Source organism: Chelon labrosus (genome assembly GCF_963514085.1).
Source record: "Chelon labrosus genome assembly, chromosome: 7".
Classification (NCBI taxonomy): domain Eukaryota; kingdom Metazoa; phylum Chordata; class Actinopteri; order Mugiliformes; family Mugilidae; genus Chelon; species Chelon labrosus.
In genome coordinates this window covers 26,547,238-26,567,621 of record NC_140343.1, presented here as the reverse complement: position 1 = coordinate 26,567,621, position 20,384 = coordinate 26,547,238, and the positions used below count along the sequence as shown (strand labels likewise).

At 40.0% G+C, this 20,384-nt stretch overlaps 3 protein-coding genes across 5 annotated transcripts; all 3 read left to right on the top strand.

Annotated features, from left to right (window-relative positions):
- The first annotated feature begins 695 nt into the window (after window positions 1–695).
- cluap1 (clusterin associated protein 1) lies at window positions 696–6,670 on the top strand. Of its 3 annotated transcripts, XM_084548616.1 has the most exons (13): window positions 696–1,397; window positions 1,696–1,763; window positions 1,852–1,963; window positions 2,205–2,289; window positions 2,382–2,561; window positions 3,009–3,104; window positions 3,481–3,564; window positions 3,689–3,822; window positions 4,091–4,232; window positions 4,713–4,785; window positions 4,884–4,994; window positions 5,154–5,203; window positions 6,199–6,670. In XM_084548616.1, the coding sequence occupies exons 2-13, from the start codon at window positions 1,742–1,744 to the stop codon at window positions 6,388–6,390; spliced, it is 1,281 nt and encodes a 426-aa protein (XP_084404742.1). In that variant the 5' UTR covers window positions 696–1,397; window positions 1,696–1,741; the 3' UTR covers window positions 6,391–6,670. The 3 variants fall into 3 exon arrangements, with proteins under 3 accessions (XP_084404742.1, XP_084404743.1, XP_084404741.1); XM_084548617.1 differs by having other exon boundaries at window positions 696–1,763; XM_084548615.1 differs by having other exon boundaries at window positions 696–1,963.
- A 438-nt stretch (window positions 6,671–7,108) lies between these two features.
- On the top strand, window positions 7,109–9,753 carry ccdc124 (coiled-coil domain containing 124). The gene is made up of 5 exons (XM_084548619.1): window positions 7,109–7,225; window positions 7,770–7,947; window positions 8,679–8,871; window positions 8,996–9,101; window positions 9,186–9,753. The coding sequence occupies exons 2-5, from the start codon at window positions 7,789–7,791 to the stop codon at window positions 9,388–9,390; spliced, it is 663 nt and encodes a 220-aa protein (XP_084404745.1). The 5' UTR covers window positions 7,109–7,225; window positions 7,770–7,788; the 3' UTR covers window positions 9,391–9,753.
- A 3,891-nt stretch (window positions 9,754–13,644) lies between these two features.
- On the top strand, window positions 13,645–19,351 carry kcnn1b (potassium intermediate/small conductance calcium-activated channel, subfamily N, member 1b). Its single transcript, XM_084548611.1, has 9 exons — window positions 13,645–14,801; window positions 15,142–15,564; window positions 15,662–15,757; window positions 16,803–17,221; window positions 17,359–17,500; window positions 17,610–17,720; window positions 17,942–18,069; window positions 18,273–18,342; window positions 18,798–19,351. Exons 1-9 carry the CDS (start codon window positions 13,677–13,679, stop codon window positions 19,080–19,082), a joined length of 2,799 nt encoding a protein of 932 aa, XP_084404737.1. The 5' UTR covers window positions 13,645–13,676; the 3' UTR covers window positions 19,083–19,351.
- Window positions 19,352–20,384: the final 1,033 nt, after the last annotated feature.

The following is a 20,384-nucleotide window of genomic DNA, read 5'->3' as shown; positions in this document are numbered from 1 at the left end:
TACAGTGATTGAAAATAAACAAATACGCAAACGCAGTGCAAGCTCACAACAGGTACTGCAAACGACAATGAAAATGTTTTTAGTGTAACCTAAAAGTAATGAACCTTGCGAGGACGAGCCTGTCGTTCAAAGCTGGAATCTGGAGTTGTGGACCTGACAAGTTGCTACTCTTGCTTGTCAGTTCAAATAATCTGACAAAATTGGTTGTTGTTAATTTGCTTGTGTTTTATCTTTTTCCTTGTGTTTTCTTAAGCTGCAGTGAGTTGAGCTCTCTCTCTCAAGATGACGGAGATGGTGTGTCCATGAGTCAAGCTAAATTCAAGAGTGTCACATTTTCAGATAACATCTAATTTTAGGATTTGTGGCTTAAGTAGAATGACCATTAAAAGTTTGACATATGTTACTAAATTCCCTTCCGGCTGCCCTTATTTTGCATTTAATGAGAGTGGACAGATAAATCCAAATATACGAGCTCATGATATCTTTCACAACTTCGGATTGTGTATTTTGGTGAGTGATATATTTTGAATGCATGTAAATACTCTGTTTGTCTGGTCTATGAAGGAGGTTCTTTTAAGTAAATAGTAACATGACATGTTACTATTATGTTCATGCAAATACAACGTATACTTACAAAAATAATTGAGTGAACAGCTGCTTTCTATTTCTATTGTTATACTAAATAAAGTAACACAGACAGTGCAACCATACTGCAGACGGGTCAGTATTAGAAACAGGCGCTAAGTATCTTACCAGAATTATATAGAAATATTAATGGATTTGTGATTGTATTGTAATTGTGCCTCAGAGTTGCTAGTTAGTAAAATTTCATTTAATTTTTTGCATTGGTGCTCAGAAATAATTTGTTAACTTTTAGCCACATTGATTTACAAGTTATGAGAGACAAGTACATTTTAAATGGTTATTTAAGGGTTAAAAAACTCCTTAAAGTAGACTGAAAAATGCTGGCGCTTAACTGGATGACAAGATATGGCAAGAAATGACTTCAGGTATAGATAGATACAGCAGTCATTAACAACACAGCTCCAAAGTTGAGCGCGCTTCATAGTTTTTGGTCGCATTGAGCTTCCGTTGAACACGAATCCGTTTCCATAGAGACTATGGTAGAGGCGAAGGAGCTGCTAGTTTGCACATAACAACAACGGGCAATAAACTCCTCACCGTAGACACAGCATGCTCCGTTTGACAACTGCCTGTCAGCTAGTTAAACCATAATGTCTATTTATAAGTTAGCCTAATGTTAGCCACCAGCGACTCAGAGTGTTAGCTTTCTGCTAACTTCCAGCTAGCGACAAGCTAGCTAGACTGTGTAATCACAACTGTGCTACTTAAACCGAGGCTACGTTCTCAGGCACGATTGTTGGTTGAACAAAAAGGTAAGATGTGCAAGATTTATGAAATTCATGCTCGCGGAAAAAAATCACCAGTGATTATATGATATAATTGTGTATAATTTTTAACCTTCACTTGCTTAAAATGTCGATTAAAGTCAGGATCTGTTTGTTTTTTTATGGTGATATGGACAGTGGTTCGTGTACTTTCAATACATTTGTATTGTGATATCAAAAATGTGTCACAGAGATATTTGGAGTTTGTACAATGACACAGACAATATTACGTGCATGAGTCGGTGTCTTGTTTTCCGTAACTCACCCATCACTGTTTTGCTTTCAGAGGAAACATCAGTGTACATTTTGCTCTACGTTGCTTGCTGGTCAAAATGTCATTCAGAGACTTAAGAAGTAAGTGAGTGTGTTTTGTCTTCTTCCTGTTGTATGTGATAAACATTAAACATGAAATGTGTAATGGGAACTGTGTCATATTTGACAGATTTCACAGAAATGATGAGGGCTTTGGGATATCCTCGCTTGATATCCATGGAGAACTTCAGAACACCTAACTTCACTCTCGTGGCAGAAATCCTAATTTGGCTTGTAAAGAGGTATGCTTGAGTTTACAAACACATTCTGGAGAAATCCTGCCAACATATAAACTGATGCTAAGGTTTCTTTGATTGGAATGTATGTCCTACTTACCTATCAACTCAGATTATTTGATCTCAGATATCCATATTTTTACTTTGATATGCTTAACCTCCACCATGTGTAGTCATGTAATAGAAGATGCTGTGATACATCTGGCGTTTTGTCATTTGCTTCCTATCCATCTCTTTCTGCATGTAGATATGAGCCTCAGATTGATATTCCCACTGATGTGGACACAGAGTCAGACAGAATATTCTTCATCAAGGCTGTGGCGGAGTTCATGGTAACATCATGTCTTACAGATTGTGCCTTTTATTCCTCTCAGTAGAAGGCTTGCTGTTTGTCAGTCATAACCAGTGTCTTGTGTGGTTACAGGCAACAAAGGCTCACATCAAGTTGAACACCAAGCGTCTCTACCAGGCTGATGGTTACGCAGTCAAAGAGATGCTGAAGATTACCTCAGTACTGTACAGTGCAATGAAAACCAAGCAGATGGCTCTGGGAGAAAAAGTTGAGGAGGACAACAACAAGTTCAAGTTTGACCTTGGGTCACGGGTGAGGTCCAGTTTTAGCACTGTTTTTAATGTTTAATCTGTTTGATTTATTTGAACTAAGTTGTCAGTAGTAAGAAGTTTGAAAAGTGATGTACAGTGACATTTAGTTTGTGACACTTTTTATTTTTTTTTAAGCAAATATTACATAGTTTTGCATTTGGAAATATTCCCTAAATTCAAGTTGGTTTAATTATCTTTTGTTGAACTTCTATTTGGAGACTTTATCTCTAATCCACACAGACTCTCAGCACATAATGTTTGACTAAACAACCTCATATTATTAAATATTTAGTTTTTACCCTCTTTCAAAACTTTGATATGAGAGTAACTTTTTCATCTTTCTTTTTAATTTGTTGTTGCTCTTTTTTTTAATTGATCTTATATGAAATCCTAGTTAGTGGGGAAAACTATGTGTGTCTGATTTGTTCTCACTTTGTCTTCATTTTAGATCTCAGATCTTAAAGCAGCCCGGCAGCTGGCATCTGAAGTCACTTCTAAAGGAGCCACACTGTATGATTTACTGGGGAAAGAGGTGGATCTAAGGGTAAGGGACAAAACAGAAAGGATTTTTTGATTTTTGGAATGGTTTTGAATTTATTGATGTCGGTGTTGGTTTTGGTATTCTTTGCTTTATTGCCTCCCAAGCAACGTTTAAAACCTCAATTATTTTGTTCTTATTGCTGATGAGCATCAGTGTGTCCCATTCTGTAACTCAGGGCATTGCTGTAAAAGAGCTTGATGCTCAGTCAATTTCTCCCTGAATAAAAAACGGTTGATGATGATGATGATGAAACATGTCTCAGATTAGAGCAACAGCTTTACGAGAAAAACTGCTGTTGCAATGCAGTAGGTTTGAAAAGGCATCAGTGAGAGTGGTGCAGGAGATGACTTTGGTAACTTTGTTTTTATGTCACTCACAGGAAATGAGAACTGCGGCCATTGCCAGACCCCTGGAGGTCAATGAGACAGAAAAGGCCCTCAAAGCTGCAATTAAGGAGGTTTTGGTCTGTATTTATTCTTGCCGATTTGCATTTCACTCCCAAATTCTTTCCACAAAAATCATTAAGGATCTGTTTAATCTTTTAAATACTGGACCACTGAACTTGCCGCTGTGCTTTTGTGTTCAAGGAAAGTGTGGAAAAGACCAAAGACATGCTGAGTAACGTTGTTTCTGATGAGGCCAGTCTGGACGCCAAGATAGAAAAGAAGAAGCAGGAGCTGGAAAGGAATCGGAAGAGGCTCCAGACACTACAGAGTGTCAGGTCAGTTTATGACTTGACAGGTACCAGACAGGCAAAGTGCCAAGATTGACCATATTCTCAAGGGAAAATTAATCATTAGATTAAATTTTGATTTTAATTATTTGCAAGCCAAAATTTGTGCAGCAGTTAGACTTTTTTATGCTTACTTTCTTCAGCTTTCAGCAAGCCATTAAACAAAACTTTTACTGATTGATAAGTGTGCCTTTTCTCCTCACCTTGCAAGTGGTTGCAAAATAAGACTTTTGTTCTCCCTCTTTTTATCTGTTAGGCCAGCGTTCATGGATGAATATGAGAAGATTGAGGAAGATCTGCAGAAGCAGTATGATACCTTCGTGGAGAAGTACAGGAACCTCACGTTCCTGGAGTCTCAACTGGATGAATACCATAGACTGGAACAGGAAAGGTTTGAGGTGAGTCTGTCTAACATTCAAACATACCTTTGCTTAAATATATTTCAGTACTATCTCAGTAATGCTCAGCATAACCAAGACACCGGTATTGATCTGAAAAATGTAGATTATTCTTAAGAATATGGAAACTTTTTTGTGAATTGAAGGAAGGAAATCACTTATACTGGCCTAAGATGAGAGTGACAAGAGTCCATTGTCCTTGTCTTATGTTTTGAGAGTAGTTTCCAAACTACAATTGTTCTTATCCTGCTTCCACTACCTGTCCATAAAAATGGTCAATCACTGGCCTGTGATAACGAAAAGTAAGATACTTATTAATCATCTCTGGAGATGGAAAAGGCAAGCGTGGTGAAAATAGCTGACATACTGCATGGCATAGGATGGCCACCTCTCTGTATAAAAGAAAGTAGAGATTGATTTTAACGCTGAAACTGCCTGAACATACAGTAGTGTTTCACAGATGTTCTGTCTCCTCTGCAGGAAGCTGAAAACACTCTGAGGGTAATGCAGCACAAACTGAGAGAGGAAGAGAAGGACCTGATGAAGGGTTCATGTGCGATGAACAGAAAGAAGCACACAGAAAAAATCATTATCCAAATCCTTTTTATGTTGATACAGAATGATTTTATTAAATATATTCTTTTTCTGCAGTGAAAGATGAGGACTCTGACATGGACGTTCCAGAGGACGAAGGTTCAGACAGCGACATTGAAGAGGTGCGACCTTCCAAGCCACGGCCCACAAGAAATGGCATCATGGCAGGTACACAGAAAAGGGGATATTGTTTTCTTGTTTTGTGTTCTGTTATCTGAATTAGTTACATTAAAGCTGTATAAGTTTAAGAATCAGACTTACCACTACCGACAACATGTACTTGCATGCATTCAAATTCTGCATTGCTTTCTCTTTTTATTAACCAAGGGAGAGGAGGACGTTTCATTGGGAACATGCAGGGTGGTGACAGTGATGAGGTTAGTAATGTCATAACTATTACTTCTACCTCTTTTCATTTTGTGTCCCTCAAATGAAGTGTTAAGATTCTTTAAGGTTTTCTGTTTTACTCTTTGTGGTCCCAAATGGTGCTCACTGAGAATTACTTGCTATGGTTTATTTGCTATTTTCAGTCATTCACCTTGTTTGTTTGTTCTTGTTTCTGACCTCACACCTTTTGGTTTCCAACTTACCGTCCTTATACTTACTTTTTTTCTGTTGTTGCCGCTCAATTCGTATTCCCTAAGGCCTCTTTAGCTGTTTCCAGAAGGTCAATTCCGCGTGCCAAAAAACAGCGGAAAGGAAAGGTTTGTGTCGAAGTAGGCTCTAGTTCACGTCTTGTTCCACCTTGAGTATTTAAAGAAAAAAAATCCATCCTCAAACCGGAAAAGAGGCTCTTCATGCAGGAAAAAGAATGGCTCTGCATCAGCCGCCTAAAATGTTCATACAGGTAACAAGGTGGAGTAGAAGGAGAAAATTGGGCCAAAGCTTGTAGACCTGCTGAAACAGAAGCTGCACAGTGGTTTAAAATGTACACACAGAGCACATGTGCATGAGCACCTGCGTCATACCATAAGGGACGCACACACTATACAGTGTCTATACAAGACACTGCAATATTTTTAAGAATAATAAAGTTGGACTTCAGGATGGATTTTTCCTTTAAATTAGGTTATTGCTTAGTCCCGGCAGATATGTTAGGGTGCAGGGATTCCCTTGCGTGTTTTATTACAGAACTGATTAGTCCCTCTTATCTGACTGAAGTAGTTAGGAAATATTAGAAGGTTCTGTGTTTAGTTGGAATAAAAACATCCCCATTCTGTTGGGTTTGACATTGTGTGTTCAGTAGTTACCCAAGGAAGTTTGACATTGATATTTAATCATCTGACTGTGGTCTAAAGACAGACAGCTACAATTTTTGTAATTGCTGTGGTTGTCACGTATCACATGTGTCCATATTTGTCCGCCGTTTCAGACTGAAGACAGCGAGATTGATGTGGACGAGGATGATGAGGAAGATGAGGAAGGCGAGGAGGAGGAGGAAGAGGAGGAGGAGAGCAAGGATTTGGAGGATGACAGTTTGGAGGGCCCTTTGTCAGGTGGTAATCGTCCCTACAAGGGAGCCATGAGACCCCCTGTGCTGGAGGAAAGTGACAATGACTTCTAATGAAGAGCACACAGACTGTACAGATGAGCTCCAGCTGTTTCTGTGTTCCAGGTCAAAGTTCCCATCTTGATCAGAAAGATGCATGACTATTTACCATCAATTAGTTTTTTGAACTTTTACCATCCATATAGTTCGTGTTCTTATTATTTATCATAACTACACAATAACGGTTTAATTTTAACATCTCTTCTGTGTCCTTCAATTTAAATACAACAGCAATGTAACAGTTTATTTTATTGCCAGTCATGTGTTGCAATAAAATTGTATAGCTTATACCTGACTTTTTAGTTGTGGGTTTTCTTTGTACAATTTGCATTTAAATTTTCATTAATAATAAAGAAATAGATTCAAAATGCTGAATGTACAGTGTGACCAAAAAGGACGTCAAGACGGAAAAGATAACAAAAATGAAACAGCTGCAGTGTTAATTTCCTACAATCAGTGATCCAGAGAAACATGTAGGGCGCATTAAACAGGAATTATTTGGAATAGGTTACAATGTGAACAGGCGGTAACAAGACATTAATTCAAAATCATATTAAGTTGTGTGGGACATTATATTCGATTTATGGCAGCAATTTTGTTTTACAGTTATAAAGTAAACAGTAAAGTTTGTTGACATTTAGATATAGGAGTTCAAGTAGAAAACTGACCTGTATAATTAATGTGCAAATGTGTGAATCCTGAGAAAGAATATCATGTCAGGTAAAGAAACTGAGATTGAAGGTGTGACGTCATCAGAGTGCGCGCTGGTTTCGGAGAGGAGGTGGCGGGTGCCTCTTCGAAACATCAGTAACTCGTCGTCTCTTTACGACCTGGTTTTCCTATCATACTGGTAATGAAACCACATTTATGTCCCAACATTTACGTATTGCGATGATTGCCCTTTTAGGTAAATTCCGGCGAAACAGTACAGGGAACGGTGGGCTCGGTAACAAGTAAACATGTCTGGTTTATCAGGCTAACTAGCTAATGCTAACTAGCTACACTGACAAGCAAAACTGCAGTCGTCCGTATAATTTTAGAGGTTTTGTTAACCTCCTCTTTGTAAGCGTAGACGTTTGGTAAACGCCGTGCTTAAATAGTTATGGACACGGTAGCCCTCTAACAAGAGTCATTGGCTTCCGGTACACGTTACATTAAATTGTAGTAGGTACCTTTCCAATCTGTCTGCTCATCTGTCTATAGTTCTGAAAGAACTGCTGCACTTTATCTGTCATATGCACATTGAATATTTAACAGTGGTAGATTTTCATACTAAACATCCAAAAGCCACAAGCCCCAAGTGAAAGCTGGCCATATCAGTGTTGTGCAGCTGTCTAGAAAAATAGTCAGACTCGTATGATTCTATCTCCCTTGTTTGTCTCTGTCCCTTCCAGCTAAAAGGCAGCTGTTGGGATGCCAAAGAAGTTCCAGGGCGAGAACTCCAAGGCTGCCACAGCCAAAGCCCGCAAGGCTGAGGCCAAGGCGGTGGCAGATGCCCGTAAGAAGCAGGAAGAGGAGGATGCCCTGTGGCAGGAAACTGACAAGCATGTACTCAAAAAAGGGCAGAGAAAGGTATTATTTCCCTCCAACTGCATGTCGTGTCCAAATTTATGATCATAACTAAGTTGATCCATACTATCGACGCCTGTGCAAATATTAAATGCTGAAATGTTTAGGGCTGACATGGAAACAAACAGGAAAAACACTGGAAAAATGATCATATTTGAAAATGAAATTCACTGTATTCAGTTTTCATGATTATTGGAAGCCTATTAGTGGCTCTTATTCGTTACGCACACATATCCACAGACTAAGCCTGGTTGGGATTAAATCTTAATTCTTCCTAGTGGGACAATGAGTTGTTGATTTAGCAGATTGGAACATGATGGTGTAAAGAACAATAACGGTGCAAATAAGAAATGCATAACAAAACCAGCTGTTATTGGCAGGTACAACATCTGCAGGTGTTAAGTAGACTCAAACATGAACAAGTAGGTAATGTGAAAAATATCAACTGTCTGATGTACCAATATCTACTGAAGTAAATTTTGCTTCAGCAAAATGAAGCCCGGATATTATCGAGATGTACAGAACTTGCTAAAGCTACTATCTACTCAATGTGGGATATATTTTAAGTTTTCTTTTTTTAACCGCTTAATATTTTGTACACATGTCTGTTTGATTCCTAATCCATAGTGATTTCAGGGGAGCATAACTCATGTAATTTAATGTGCAGTAAAACATGTAGGTTGGCAAAATAACCCATTTGTCACCTCACCCGCAAATGTTTTCTTCCGCTGCAGGATGACAAGGAGAAGAAGAGACTGGAACTCCTTGAGAGGAAAAAGGAAAACCAGCGACTTCTGGATGAGGAGGCTGCCAGACTGAAAGGCAAATCCCAGAAGGAGGCTGCTGGAAAAGTGACTCGTGCCCAGATCGAGGAGACGCTTCAGAACGAACAGCAGCAGCAGCAGGAGCAACAGCTCAAGCCGAAAGGTACATTTCAGCTTGAAGATACTGACTGCTGGTTAGTGTAAAGTGGAGATCCAGTAAAAATCACACAACAGTAGCTATTCCAGTGATTATCACGTCATGTTTCACAATAAATTTCTTCCCTCAGAAAAAAGCCTCCTGGATACGCCACTGGAGGAGAATGTGAACAGAATTATCCCTGAAGAAGGAACCGTGGAAGCCAGAACAATAGAAGATGCCATCGCTGTACTCAGGTATCTAAAGTGTGCATGCCATCCTGTTGGCCTTGTGCTTGCAGGAAATGTTATCACTTTGTTATCGCTGATTCTGTCTTCCAGCACGGGCCCTGACGACATGGATCGCCACCCAGAGCGGAGGATGAAAGCAGCATTTGCTGCTTATGAGGAGGAAAACATGCCTCGCCTAAAAAAGGAGAACCCCAACATGAGATTGTCGCAGCTGAAGCAAATGCTGAAGAAGGAGTGGATTAAGGCGCCAGAGAACCCCCTCAACCAACGCTTTTCCTCCTACAACACAAAGTGAATGCACTGTTTCCCCCATAACTCCACATGAAAACTGTCTGCCTATGCACATTGGAGACTTCCACTGGAAAACAGAATCATTTCATCGAAAAATGAGTGTTGCTGACGAGAGTGTCATCACTGCTCACCCAGAAACAATCTCTTTAATGATAGAGGGACGCAGCTATTTTGTTGCATTCACTAGAGAGGAGAAAGTCATTTTCACCTATCATGGTAACTCTTGATCATCATGTTTGTGCACGTGGCCTCTCATCTCTATATCTAATAATAAATGTAATTGATCTTTTTTTTCTAGCACTTCTGGGGAGATGGAAAGCCAGATGTTTTGAAAGTAACTTATTAATTAAATTTCACAGCTCACTCATTACATCTCTTTTTTTTCTCTTCTCCTTTTTTAAATGCACTCCATTTTGTTAGGGGGCTCATAAATCAAACTACATGCTGAAGTGGAATTTGTTTTTCTTTCTGCAATGCAATGTGTATTCATAAAAGCTGCAGCGGAGTTAGAGTTCCATCTTGACTCTTCATTCAAGGAAAAAGTTGATTAGCTTTGTGTCCAGATTAGACTGCTCTAACCTCCAGCAAAATAGGGTAGATTTGTAAAAACAGCTGCTTCTTTAATTAAGTTGTAGAACAGATGGCCTCTCCTTTGAAGCCACTATTGTTGCCCTGAGGAAATTAGAGTTTCATTAGAAACAAGTGAAGACGTCAAATATGATGTATACTGGCTATTAAGCATTATGCACCTGATGTAATACTGAGCAGATGCTTTCCTTACAGTGTTTTAAGTGATTGCCCATGCCCATTGGTTGAGTTAGGATTGCTAAGAATCTATCACTTTCAGATTTAGGAAAACCAAATAAGCTACTTGATTCAATGTCAGGTGGGTTAATGGACATCAGATCCCCTGATGTAGCAACCCATCTGCCCTAAAAGATGGAAAGAATGAATGGAACCGCTTTCTTACAGGCTGAAAGGTTTTAATTGGATTGTGAATTTGGTTAAAGCTTTTAAAATGACTAGAACTAGAACAAAATTGTGTTTTTAATTTTTTTGAGTAACCTCTCCAGGCGTCAAAGAGTAGCTGAATTCGGCCTCCATAATCGATATTCTTTATCACAGAAAAGAAATTTAGGGCCAAACAAATGGCTCGGGCTATAATCTGGATATAGTCTGTGCTGTGTTTGTGCTAAAATTGGGGCCATGTGTGCCTGGATGAAACTTGGATCCTCAATCACAAACCTACAGTTCCGCAGTATGTCATGTTAAGTGCAAAACTGGGTCATGCTATAGCTAGAAACATCTCCGGTGCTAACAGAACAACTGAAATCCAGTTCAGTGCAAGAACAAAAATGAATTTTTCAGACAAATTGTTTCTGATTGTTCCAAAACACTGCCATAGGAAATGTAGGACATGATTAAAAACAAGCAATGATTGTAGCTCTGTTGCTTTTAACTGAGTTTAGTAATCATTTATACAGCCACTGACAATGGGCGTGAGCGGGTTACAAAGGTTTTCTCCACCGCAGCAACATTCATATACTGAGCTGCTGAGGCGGCAAGCTGCTGGCTTTGTAGGTTTGTCTGATGCCAGGTAGAGAGAGGATGAACAAAATAAAGATGGAGTACTCTACATATTAGCAAGTTATGTGAAAAATAAGAAAACTCTTTGAGCAGAATATCAACAGTGCTATTTGGGGAAATGAAGTTTAGGAGCACAGTTATTCTACAGGCCTGAGAATAAAAGGAAAACGTGTAGGCCATTCAAACTTTAAAATCTAGATGTTGAACAAATGAGGTCATGTGCTCTCATAACTTCCTTTAATCATTGGTGGTGTTTTTGAGTGCTTCCCTTTATACAGTCATTGTGAAAGTACTCCTGCAGTTACGTTTGTTAGATCTTCTTGGACACAGCTGATGAGACCTTGCACTCACTGGCATGATTCATTCAGAGACGGGTTTAAAAATGGACACTTTTGTCCTGCAGGCTCTTGTGGCGGAGGAGATAAGAGACTGCGCGAAGGCCTTTGAACCACAGAGCTTCAATGACAACTTCAACTGACCTTCTATGTCCCTCTTTGTGTCGAAAGCTACCAATTCATCTTCCTTTCCCTAGCAACCTACCAGTCCTCTCCAAAATGAGACTGTCGTCTTTGAGCTTCTACGTGTGATGTTCCGCCTAAACACGCTGGTCTGATGTCCCAGATTTTTTGTTGTCCCTGCATCCCGACCTGTTGCTGCACCCTCCCACTCCCCGTCCATTTGCATGGCAACCCTTTACCAGGCCAGCTGCTGCTGCCCTTTTCTTTCTTCATGTTGAATTCTAATCATTACTTTCAAAGGAAAGCGTCTCTAAACCTCCTTTATTGAGTGTTCGTACTGGGAGGAGGCAAGCCGCCGTTCAACACCCACTCAGTCTGCTCCTCTTCTTCTTCACACTTTAGTTCTGCAAATCAGGAGCACTTTCTGTAACCTGCTTCTTCAAGTTTGGATAAAATAACACGTGCAAGAAGAAGGTAAGAATCACATGTAGTAGACGGAATTTGCTCCCATGCTGTTTATATTTATTAAGGAAAATTATTAAAATTTAATCATGTGTTTCATACTGGTTAAAGTACAAAACAAGACAAGCAGCACTTGGAATAATCAGATTTGCTCTCTTTAAAATTATAGATAAATGTCAAAGTCATAAATTATGTAAAGATAAATTATTACAATTGTATAGTGTTACCTTTGAGCATATTTACTCTGTGGTGTGTTTTTTGGCAACAAACATCGAACATTTGTCTATCTGTGGATATGTTTCGGGATAATTTTTCACATTATGATCAACATCAGATATCATTTTTTAGTTTAAAAACCTCCAACTGTTGCTTCAACTGATTTATTTCTCACCTAAAACGTTATACTAACTACTAAATACTAAATGAACAAAGTGAATCCACTTCCTAAATCTTAGTATCAGTACTAGCTGCTTGCTCACTGTGAGTCTCTGAGCCTTTCTGATTTCCATGCACAGCAAACAAACATAAGAGGGAGGGGGGTCACGTCTGCTTTTGACAGAATGTTTTATATTCACAACCACTGGGGAAAGAAAAAAAACAAAAAACAAAAAAAAACATAAAATCTGAGATTAAGCAAATGATTGCTTTTGTAACTCTGACAGTTTGCCTTCAATAGTTACTCAATGAAGGAGGCTTTGTTTCATTCATTCATTCATCTTCTGTAACTGCTTGTCCTGTGAAGAGTTGCAGGGGGCTTAAGCCTATCCCAGCTGTTGGAGGCTTTGTTTGTTCAATTTAATTTGAGTTAATTTAAGATTCATTTTTGTTCGGATTTAACATTATTACATTAGAATAACACTGGTTTCCTTGTATGTGGATATGTATAAGTCCTTTAGTGGTGCAAATCTGTTATAGCACCATACATATTTAAGGTACCTGTGCTTTACTCAAGCATTTACATTTTCCCAGTTTACATGTCCATAGGATTTTTATGTGATTGCTTTGCAGCCTTGGATTAATAATAGTATATGCCAGACGACCACTTGGGTATAGCGCCCCGCCCCGGGAGACCCATTTTAGGGTTAGGTGCTGACTTAAGGTACCAAGCTGCTTCTCTAGCCACTATCCAATAGCTCCCCATGTATAATATATAGTCAACAAATAAATTATGGGTTATTGACAGGTTAAGACAAAAGAAAAGACATTGATTCTGGGAGAAATCAAGAAGTTACAAAACTGTGTATAAATTAATTAGCTCTGTCTTATCTTACATTTTAAAATGCACCTCTCTAAGTAATGAGAAATGAAGTTCAGACAGGGTGGTGCACTGTCATTGTTTTGGGGCCATGTAAAAAAGTGAGAAATGGGGCCCCTAGATGGCTACCTGTTGGGATATACTTGCAATGAGAATCATAAACCCCCTATGGATGCCCTACAGTGCACCAACAATACTCGACAATCAGCCTTCCATCTATCTAATGACAGATTTCTCTAGTTTAGATTTCACACATACGTCCCCCAGAATCTTCGATCATCACCGCGTCTGACAGCTGAGTATTTGTACTTTTGTAACATTTTGAACTTTTACTTGTAGAAGAGTACTGAGCGTGAAGTTCAGTAAATTTGGGGACACTTATTTCTTTTGTTTGTCTAGAAATTGATGACTGCTGTGTACACATTAATCTGTACTGAGTGTATCTCATTTAGTCAAATTTCATGATCTTTTGTTGGTGACATGAAAAATTATCTTAATGTGACGTCATTTCAGCGCCGAAGTGATACCATGAGGTTGATTCTGGTCAAACCCACCAATGCAACGCGCCGTCTTGACTCGACGGGGGAAGTCTTCCACGATGGGGATCACAAACTCTGCGTCTCGGGGGGTCCGTCCTCTTTGACAAAAACCCCCGATGGGAACCATGATCCGTACTCTGGAGCCTCTGGCGCTGAAACGTCCTCATTCCCACAAGAGAAGAGTCTGTGCTGTGTTTCATCCTCACTGCACGAAAGATCCAATGGAATCCGTCCTCCAAGAGGTTCAGCCCAGATATCGCCACTGAAAACCAGAAACCTAACCTTATCACAGCTGAGTGACGAGGACTGGCTGCTGCTTTGTGGCCAGGTCAGCGGCGCAGAAGAGGATTCAGCTTTAGAAGAAAGGGCAGGGCCCAGTTTAGAACATCCAAACCACAATGACAGATGTGGTTGTTCCTGTCCTGATGCCCACCATCATTCAGAGGCCTCTAGTTTTGAACCACAATCAAAACAGGGAACCGTCCAGGACTGTCTCTCCAGAGTTACAAATAAGACAAGCCTCTCATCTTCACAACACACTTTTTCACAAAACACCACAATACCAACCACTTGCCAGGTTTTACCACGGCTAACAAACCAAAGATATCCGTTGAAACCTGCAACAAACCATCCAAAGGATAATTTTACGCCTCAGTGCACTGACCGAGAAGGTCGAACTGAACAGCACTGCAATCATCTGAAACTCAAAGACAGCAGTCAAGCAGCTTGTCCAAATCTGTTCAACATTCCTCTGAACTCTGTTGAGTGTGCCAAGGCAAATCAGAAACTTCATAAAAAGCCTCAGCCCGCTGCCGGAGTGGACGCCAACTGGCGGGAGCTATTTGGTAAAGAGCCTCTGTTAGTTCAGCAATGTCAAAAGCAAGACTCCCACTGCCCGATAACAGATGATCAGACCTGCAAGTCATCTGGAGACCCGTCCATTGTCCTCAAGTGCCGTCATCTCACTTACAATCCACTGACCAGCGCTCCATGGATGAAGAGGTCATCTGCACCAGTCAGTAACAAAAGTCTTAACTCTTCCTCCATCAGCCAGTACAGTTCACTAGAGAACCAGGATTTAGTGGAGGAGAGAACCAGACAGCGACAAAGTCAGGTATGTGATTTTTTCTTTATATACGGCTGGCAGTTATTTACTGGCATTTTTAGATGAATCACATGGAAACACTGAACAACTTTGTCAAAATAAACTTCTTTTATAAACACAAAATCCCATGTTGGAAGAACACGAAGAAGAACAAAGAACTGAAGACATTAACAAAGAGAGTTGTCAACTTTAGGAGAAGGCCATTGAATTGTTTAACAATTTAGAAACAGATTTTCAATAACAATCTAATCATTTTAATGCGCCCATTAAAAAATGGCTTGCTTTTTAATATATTACTTATTCTATTTGAGAAAATAACTTTAAGGTCTGTGTCCAATCTCCTTTGCAGACAAACTCTCAGCACCTCAGTGGAACAAAACTCTCCCTTTCCAAACACACTCCTCCCCTTCCTGACACCGTAGCTAACGGGGACGCACTGAGGCCGCTGAGCAGTCATGGCTCTTTGAGATCTAGTCTTTCAGACCTTAATTCAAGCCAGCAGCCTCTTCAGCTTCTTCACAGCACAATCCTTGAGGACGCCTTCTCCAAAGTCATCAGAGAAGACTCCAGTAAGGCCAACAGCGAAAACCTGACCAGGGAGGAAGGTAGCGTGCCACAGAAGAAGTCGAAGGACATCAGCTACCGGCTGGGTCAGAGAAGGGCTCTCTTTGGGAAGCGCAAACAGCTGAGCGACTATGCTTTGGTCTGTGGGATGTTTGGCATCATTGTCATGGTCATTGAAACTGAGCTGTCAAGGGGCTTTTACAACAAGGTACAGCAAACATGCTTAGATATACAGATCAACAGATGAATAACATATGGTACACTTTCCACTGCACTCACAATGTTCATGTTTCCGTTGTGCACAGGAATCCATGTATTCATATGTACTGAAAGGCCTCATCAGCCTCTCTACTGCTATTCTTCTTGGACTTATTGTGATGTACCACGCAAGGGAAATCCAGGTATGAGTAAAAGTTAAAGAACCTATGTGTGCTGGAAAAAATATAAACTCAAGTGCCCAGCTATTTCCACAGCTTCTGGATGTGTCTCAGAGCTTCCTTCAAGTTAATCATGATGTGACTGCATTAACTTTATTTGAGCATATCTGACTTATTGGGCGCAGTTTATTTGTCTAATACTGAGTCGCTGTGGATAAAACCCTTGGCTTGGACAACTCAACCAAAGGATGGTTTTCCAAGTAATTAGGCTGCTTAACTTGGGGCAGAACATGGGTATAATTAAAATATCTATGTATATTTATTTATAATCTCACATCATGCTTTTAAAGGGGTCATCTCGACAATCTCAGTATAATTCTCTTTAGTGACAGCTATGGCGATAAGAAGTACCTGCAGGTGTGTTATTTAAAACTCAACAGAGGTCTAATCAGTGCTGCTTATGTGACATTTAAAATTTAACTCTTTCTACCTTCTCTGGCAGACAGATAAAGGAAGGAATGAGTGACGGACCGTGTATGACTGACGAAACATGTCTTGTGAATCTGTGTGGCTTAACTGACATAGATCCTAATATGCAAGAACTTTTAATTCATTTTAGTAGTGAGTCAAGGACTCAGTCAACACAAGTTTGTTACATCAATAATTGTATCGCTGAGGAGTAGCAGTTAGATATGCAGCTTGGGACCGGTGGGTCCCAATTTCACTTCCCCCAACATCCATGGTTGAGGTGCCAAGCACCTAACCCCCAGCTTGCTCCCTGAGTGCCACACAAATGGCTCCGAGTGTACACACTACTGTGTGAACGAATAGTCAGAAAAAGAATTCTCAATAAGGGAGTAATTGTTATGTGTTGGTGCCATAAGCAACACAGTCTGTTAGATCATTATGGATGCATTTAATATTATAACTTAAATTTGAGAAAACATAATCATCAGTGTTAAACCCGTCACCTTTCCTTGGTGACTTGATTGGTCACAAATGATGACACTTTGTTCATTATTCAGTCCATGCATGAATCATTAGTTACTCTTGTTCTCGCTGTCTACAGCTCTTCATGGTGGACAATGGCGCTGACGACTGGAGGATAGCCATGACCTTTGAGCGGATCCTCTTCGTCATGTTGGAGCTCCTCGTCTGTGCCATCCATCCAATCCCAGGCCAGTATGTGTTCACCTGGACCGCCCGACTGGCCTTCAGCTACACAGCCTCAGTGGCCGACGCCGATGTCGACATCATCCTCTCCGTGCCCATGTTCCTGCGCCTCTACCTGATTGGGCGGGTCATGCTGCTCCACAGCAAGCTGTTCACGGACGCCTCCTCTCGCAGCATCGGGGCGCTCAACAAGATCAACTTTGACACCCGTTTCGTCATGAAAACCCTGATGACCATCTGCCCCGGCACAGTCCTGCTGGTCTTCAGTGTGTCCTGTTGGATCATTGCAGCATGGACTGTACGCGTATGTGAGAGGTATAGGTCAAATGGTGGCTATGGCTTTAAGAAACCAAGTCTTCAAGTAAAAAATTGGATTAACTGAGCAAACACATACCGCCTCTCTGCAGCTTTAACATCAGCTGTCGTTACATTCAGGTGTCATGTCTCAACAGGTATCACGATGCACAGGAAGTGACTAGCACCTTCCTCGGAGCAATGTGGCTGATCTCCATCACCTTCCTGTCCATTGGCTATGGAGATATGGTCCCTCACACATACTGTGGAAAAGGGGTTTGCCTGTTAACAGGAATTATGGTAGGATTCATACTGATTTGTTGTGGTGAAAATATGTAAAAGAAGATATATTTGTATATTTGTATATATTTAACTAAACACACTGATGCTAATCTCTTCTTCTTCTCAGGGAGCTGGCTGCACAGCCTTGGTGGTGGCCGTTGTTGCAAGAAAGTCAGAACTCACCAGAGCCGAGAAACACGTCCATAACTTTATGATGGATACGCAGCTCTACAAAAAGGTCTGTCTACAAACAGAGATGCATATCCATTGAACATTACTTATAATATTATAACAGTTTAACTTAAGTTTAAACAGAATACAATTTTTGCTCTTTGACCACACACAACAGGTTAAGTTCTGTCTGATTTGTGTCTCAAAGACTCTCTCAAAGAAACCAAACAGAGACCTGACATGAACATCCTGCTCTGCTATTTCACTGGCCGTATATTAATTCCTCAGATAAAAAACACGGCAGCAAATGTGTTGAGGGAGACGTGGCTCATCTACAAAAACACCAAGCTGGTCAAGAAGATTGACCACGCCAGAGTTCGCCACCATCAGCGGAAATTCCTGCAAGCCATTCACCAGTAGGTGTCAATAAATCATCATCAGGGCATGCAGGGTTAAGTCCTGCACTTTCCTCCTTTTGTAAATTAGATTTAAATTTGTGGCAGGATGTTTATTCATTCGATCGCATGAGTTACGATTTAAGTTGTTCTCAAGACAAACTCTACAATGCGTTTATTTCCTTTGGCACAAAAGTGAGTGTGGTTCTGGTTTTCGACTCTAGACTACGAAGGGTCAAAATGGAGCAAAGGAAATTAACTGACCAGGCCAATACAGTCGCTGATCTCGCAAAGGTTTGTTATGCTCAATTTCTACAGACTGCCAAAGGGGAACATTACCTTTACTTAAATAGTATCTATTTTAAGCCTTATTTCACACTGTTAAATTGTAGTTTCGTGCCAAGATGAAACACTCATTGTGATTATTATTATTATTACTCATTTTATTAAAAGTTCATTAATCAATTGCTCAATTACAATACACAAAAATTAACCAATGTGCAGTTGTCACTTGGCCTTTAATGTGACACGGGGAATTGGAATTTGTAAAAATATTGTTTTGTTAAGTTTGTGAAAAGTGAATTTGCACATTTAGTAAGTACGGCCCATAGTGGCCTTAAGGTAAAACTAAACCTTGACATATTATGTAATCTTAGTTTGGAATAATTTGGAGAGAAATCCTGTATCACTTTATCTGGAAGTAAGATCAGAGTGTCAGATGTGTGTACTGTCTCCGTGTCGCCTGCCAGACACAGAACATGATGTACGATCTGGTGTCAGAGCTGCAGCATCGAAGCGGGGAGCTGGACCGGAGGATCGTGGCTCTGGAAGAGAAACTGGACTCCATCCTTCTCAGTGTACAGTCCCTGCCCGTTGTGCTTTCTCAAGCGATAACAAAGCTACAAAAGGATTTCCTGGATGACCTGGCTTGCCGCGTCCATTTCCTGTCATCTTCCCTGAGCTCTGAGTGCTGTTCAGTGCCAGCCAGGCAGATCTGTCCAGGATCCACCACACCAGAGACACCACACAGTTGAAAGGCCTCGCTCACCTGTTTTTTTTCCTCTAACTTTTTTCTTTTTTTTTTTTTTAACTCGGAAGGATTTTCTCAGCATGCACTTTTCTTTTGGTAACACTCTGCTACACATTCATGCCGTTACACAAATTCACCCCAGAGAGTTATAGACGCACATTGATCAGCTCTAGTGAGAGAGGAAGTAGTACTGTCTGGGGATTTTAGAGGAAGGGAAGATCATTATCCCTTCATTTCCTCTGCCCAGGGCTTCACAGTTGGTCTAAGGACTGGGTTTTCAACCTCTTAATAGACAGAAGATTTTCAATTAAACCATCATTCTGTCAAACTGAGCCAGTTCCATTAAAAGTAGTTGTTTGAAGGGATATTTTATTTTATTTTTTTGTACAGTTTTTGCTTAAGCATTTTAAACCACCACCTGTTTTGGTTCACAAACAAAAACATTGTTCAGTATTTAATTCATAAATTTTGTGGAACTTTTAAAAGACTCTTTAAACTATAACCAGAAGTGCTGATTGAAGATTAAAATGTAGTTCTCATATATGGAACACAGGAAGTAAAGAGTTTAAAATAAATTCAACAGCTGCTGGAGGCAGAAATAGGAGACTGGAATAGGAGCGTTGATTGCTGAAAGTTGATGCTGTCTTGATGAAAATTAATTAGATACTACTGCTCGATGCTAGAAGTTGTACACAGCACAAATACCGAATGAGTGAAATACGAAAAGCAGAGCAGTGTTATACAGGAGCAATAAAAGAAGGTTTGAAACAGCTGAAAGTTATGTAAAATTCACTTATTTATTTTTCCCCACCTGAAGAACTGTACATGTTGCATTTTAACTGATTGTAACAAACAGGTAAAAGTGCACATTTCAACAACAGCACAGCTTTTTACACTGCTGTAGATTGCAGTTTTAGATTTTCATTATATTCAGAGCAATAATGGTCTGGTACCAGCCGAGTTCTTAGTTCTGTTCTTTTAATTAGACGTTTAGTTGCAGTTGTTTTACTCCCATTGTTGATTTCTCTGACAGAATTATGTCTTTTGCAGATCATTTCATTGTGTTTAGAACATTTAATGGTGTATTGTGGCTTAATGTAACTTTTAATTTAGTCAAAAATTGTTTGTTTGTTAAGCCCCATTATTGCCTTTATTTATTTGTTGTTATGAAACCACCTATTTATGTTGCACCGGTCAGAACCATAAGATTAATGTTTTATTCTGTATTATGTATGTTTGTCTGCATGTGTGAAGTCGTGGTTGCATTTTAGACATTACAGATGATGTAACAGTGTATTTTTTCGTA

Bases quoted from the DNA above. Each gene is read 5' to 3' on its own strand.
- cluap1 (XM_084548615.1), top strand. From the start codon at position 1,815: ATGAAATGTGTAATGGGAACTGTGTCATATTTGACAGATTTCACAGAA. The intron at 3,105-3,480 runs GTAAGGGACAAA...TGTCACTCACAG, and splicing joins GGAAAGAGGTGGATCTAAGG to GAAATGAGAACTGCGGCCAT. The intron at 5,204-6,198 runs GTTAGTAATGTC...CCGCCGTTTCAG, and splicing joins AGGGTGGTGACAGTGATGAG to ACTGAAGACAGCGAGATTGA.
- ccdc124 (XM_084548619.1), top strand. From the start codon at position 7,789: ATGCCAAAGAAGTTCCAGGGCGAGAACTCCAAGGCTGCCACAGCCAAA. The intron at 8,872-8,995 runs GTACATTTCAGC...TTCTTCCCTCAG, and splicing joins GCAACAGCTCAAGCCGAAAG to AAAAAAGCCTCCTGGATACG. The intron at 9,102-9,185 runs GTATCTAAAGTG...TCTGTCTTCCAG, and splicing joins GATGCCATCGCTGTACTCAG to CACGGGCCCTGACGACATGG.
- kcnn1b (XM_084548611.1), top strand. From the start codon at position 13,677: ATGAGGTTGATTCTGGTCAAACCCACCAATGCAACGCGCCGTCTTGAC. The intron at 14,802-15,141 runs GTATGTGATTTT...TCTCCTTTGCAG, and splicing joins CCAGACAGCGACAAAGTCAG to ACAAACTCTCAGCACCTCAG. The intron at 18,343-18,797 runs GTTTGTTATGCT...GTCGCCTGCCAG, and splicing joins CAGTCGCTGATCTCGCAAAG to ACACAGAACATGATGTACGA.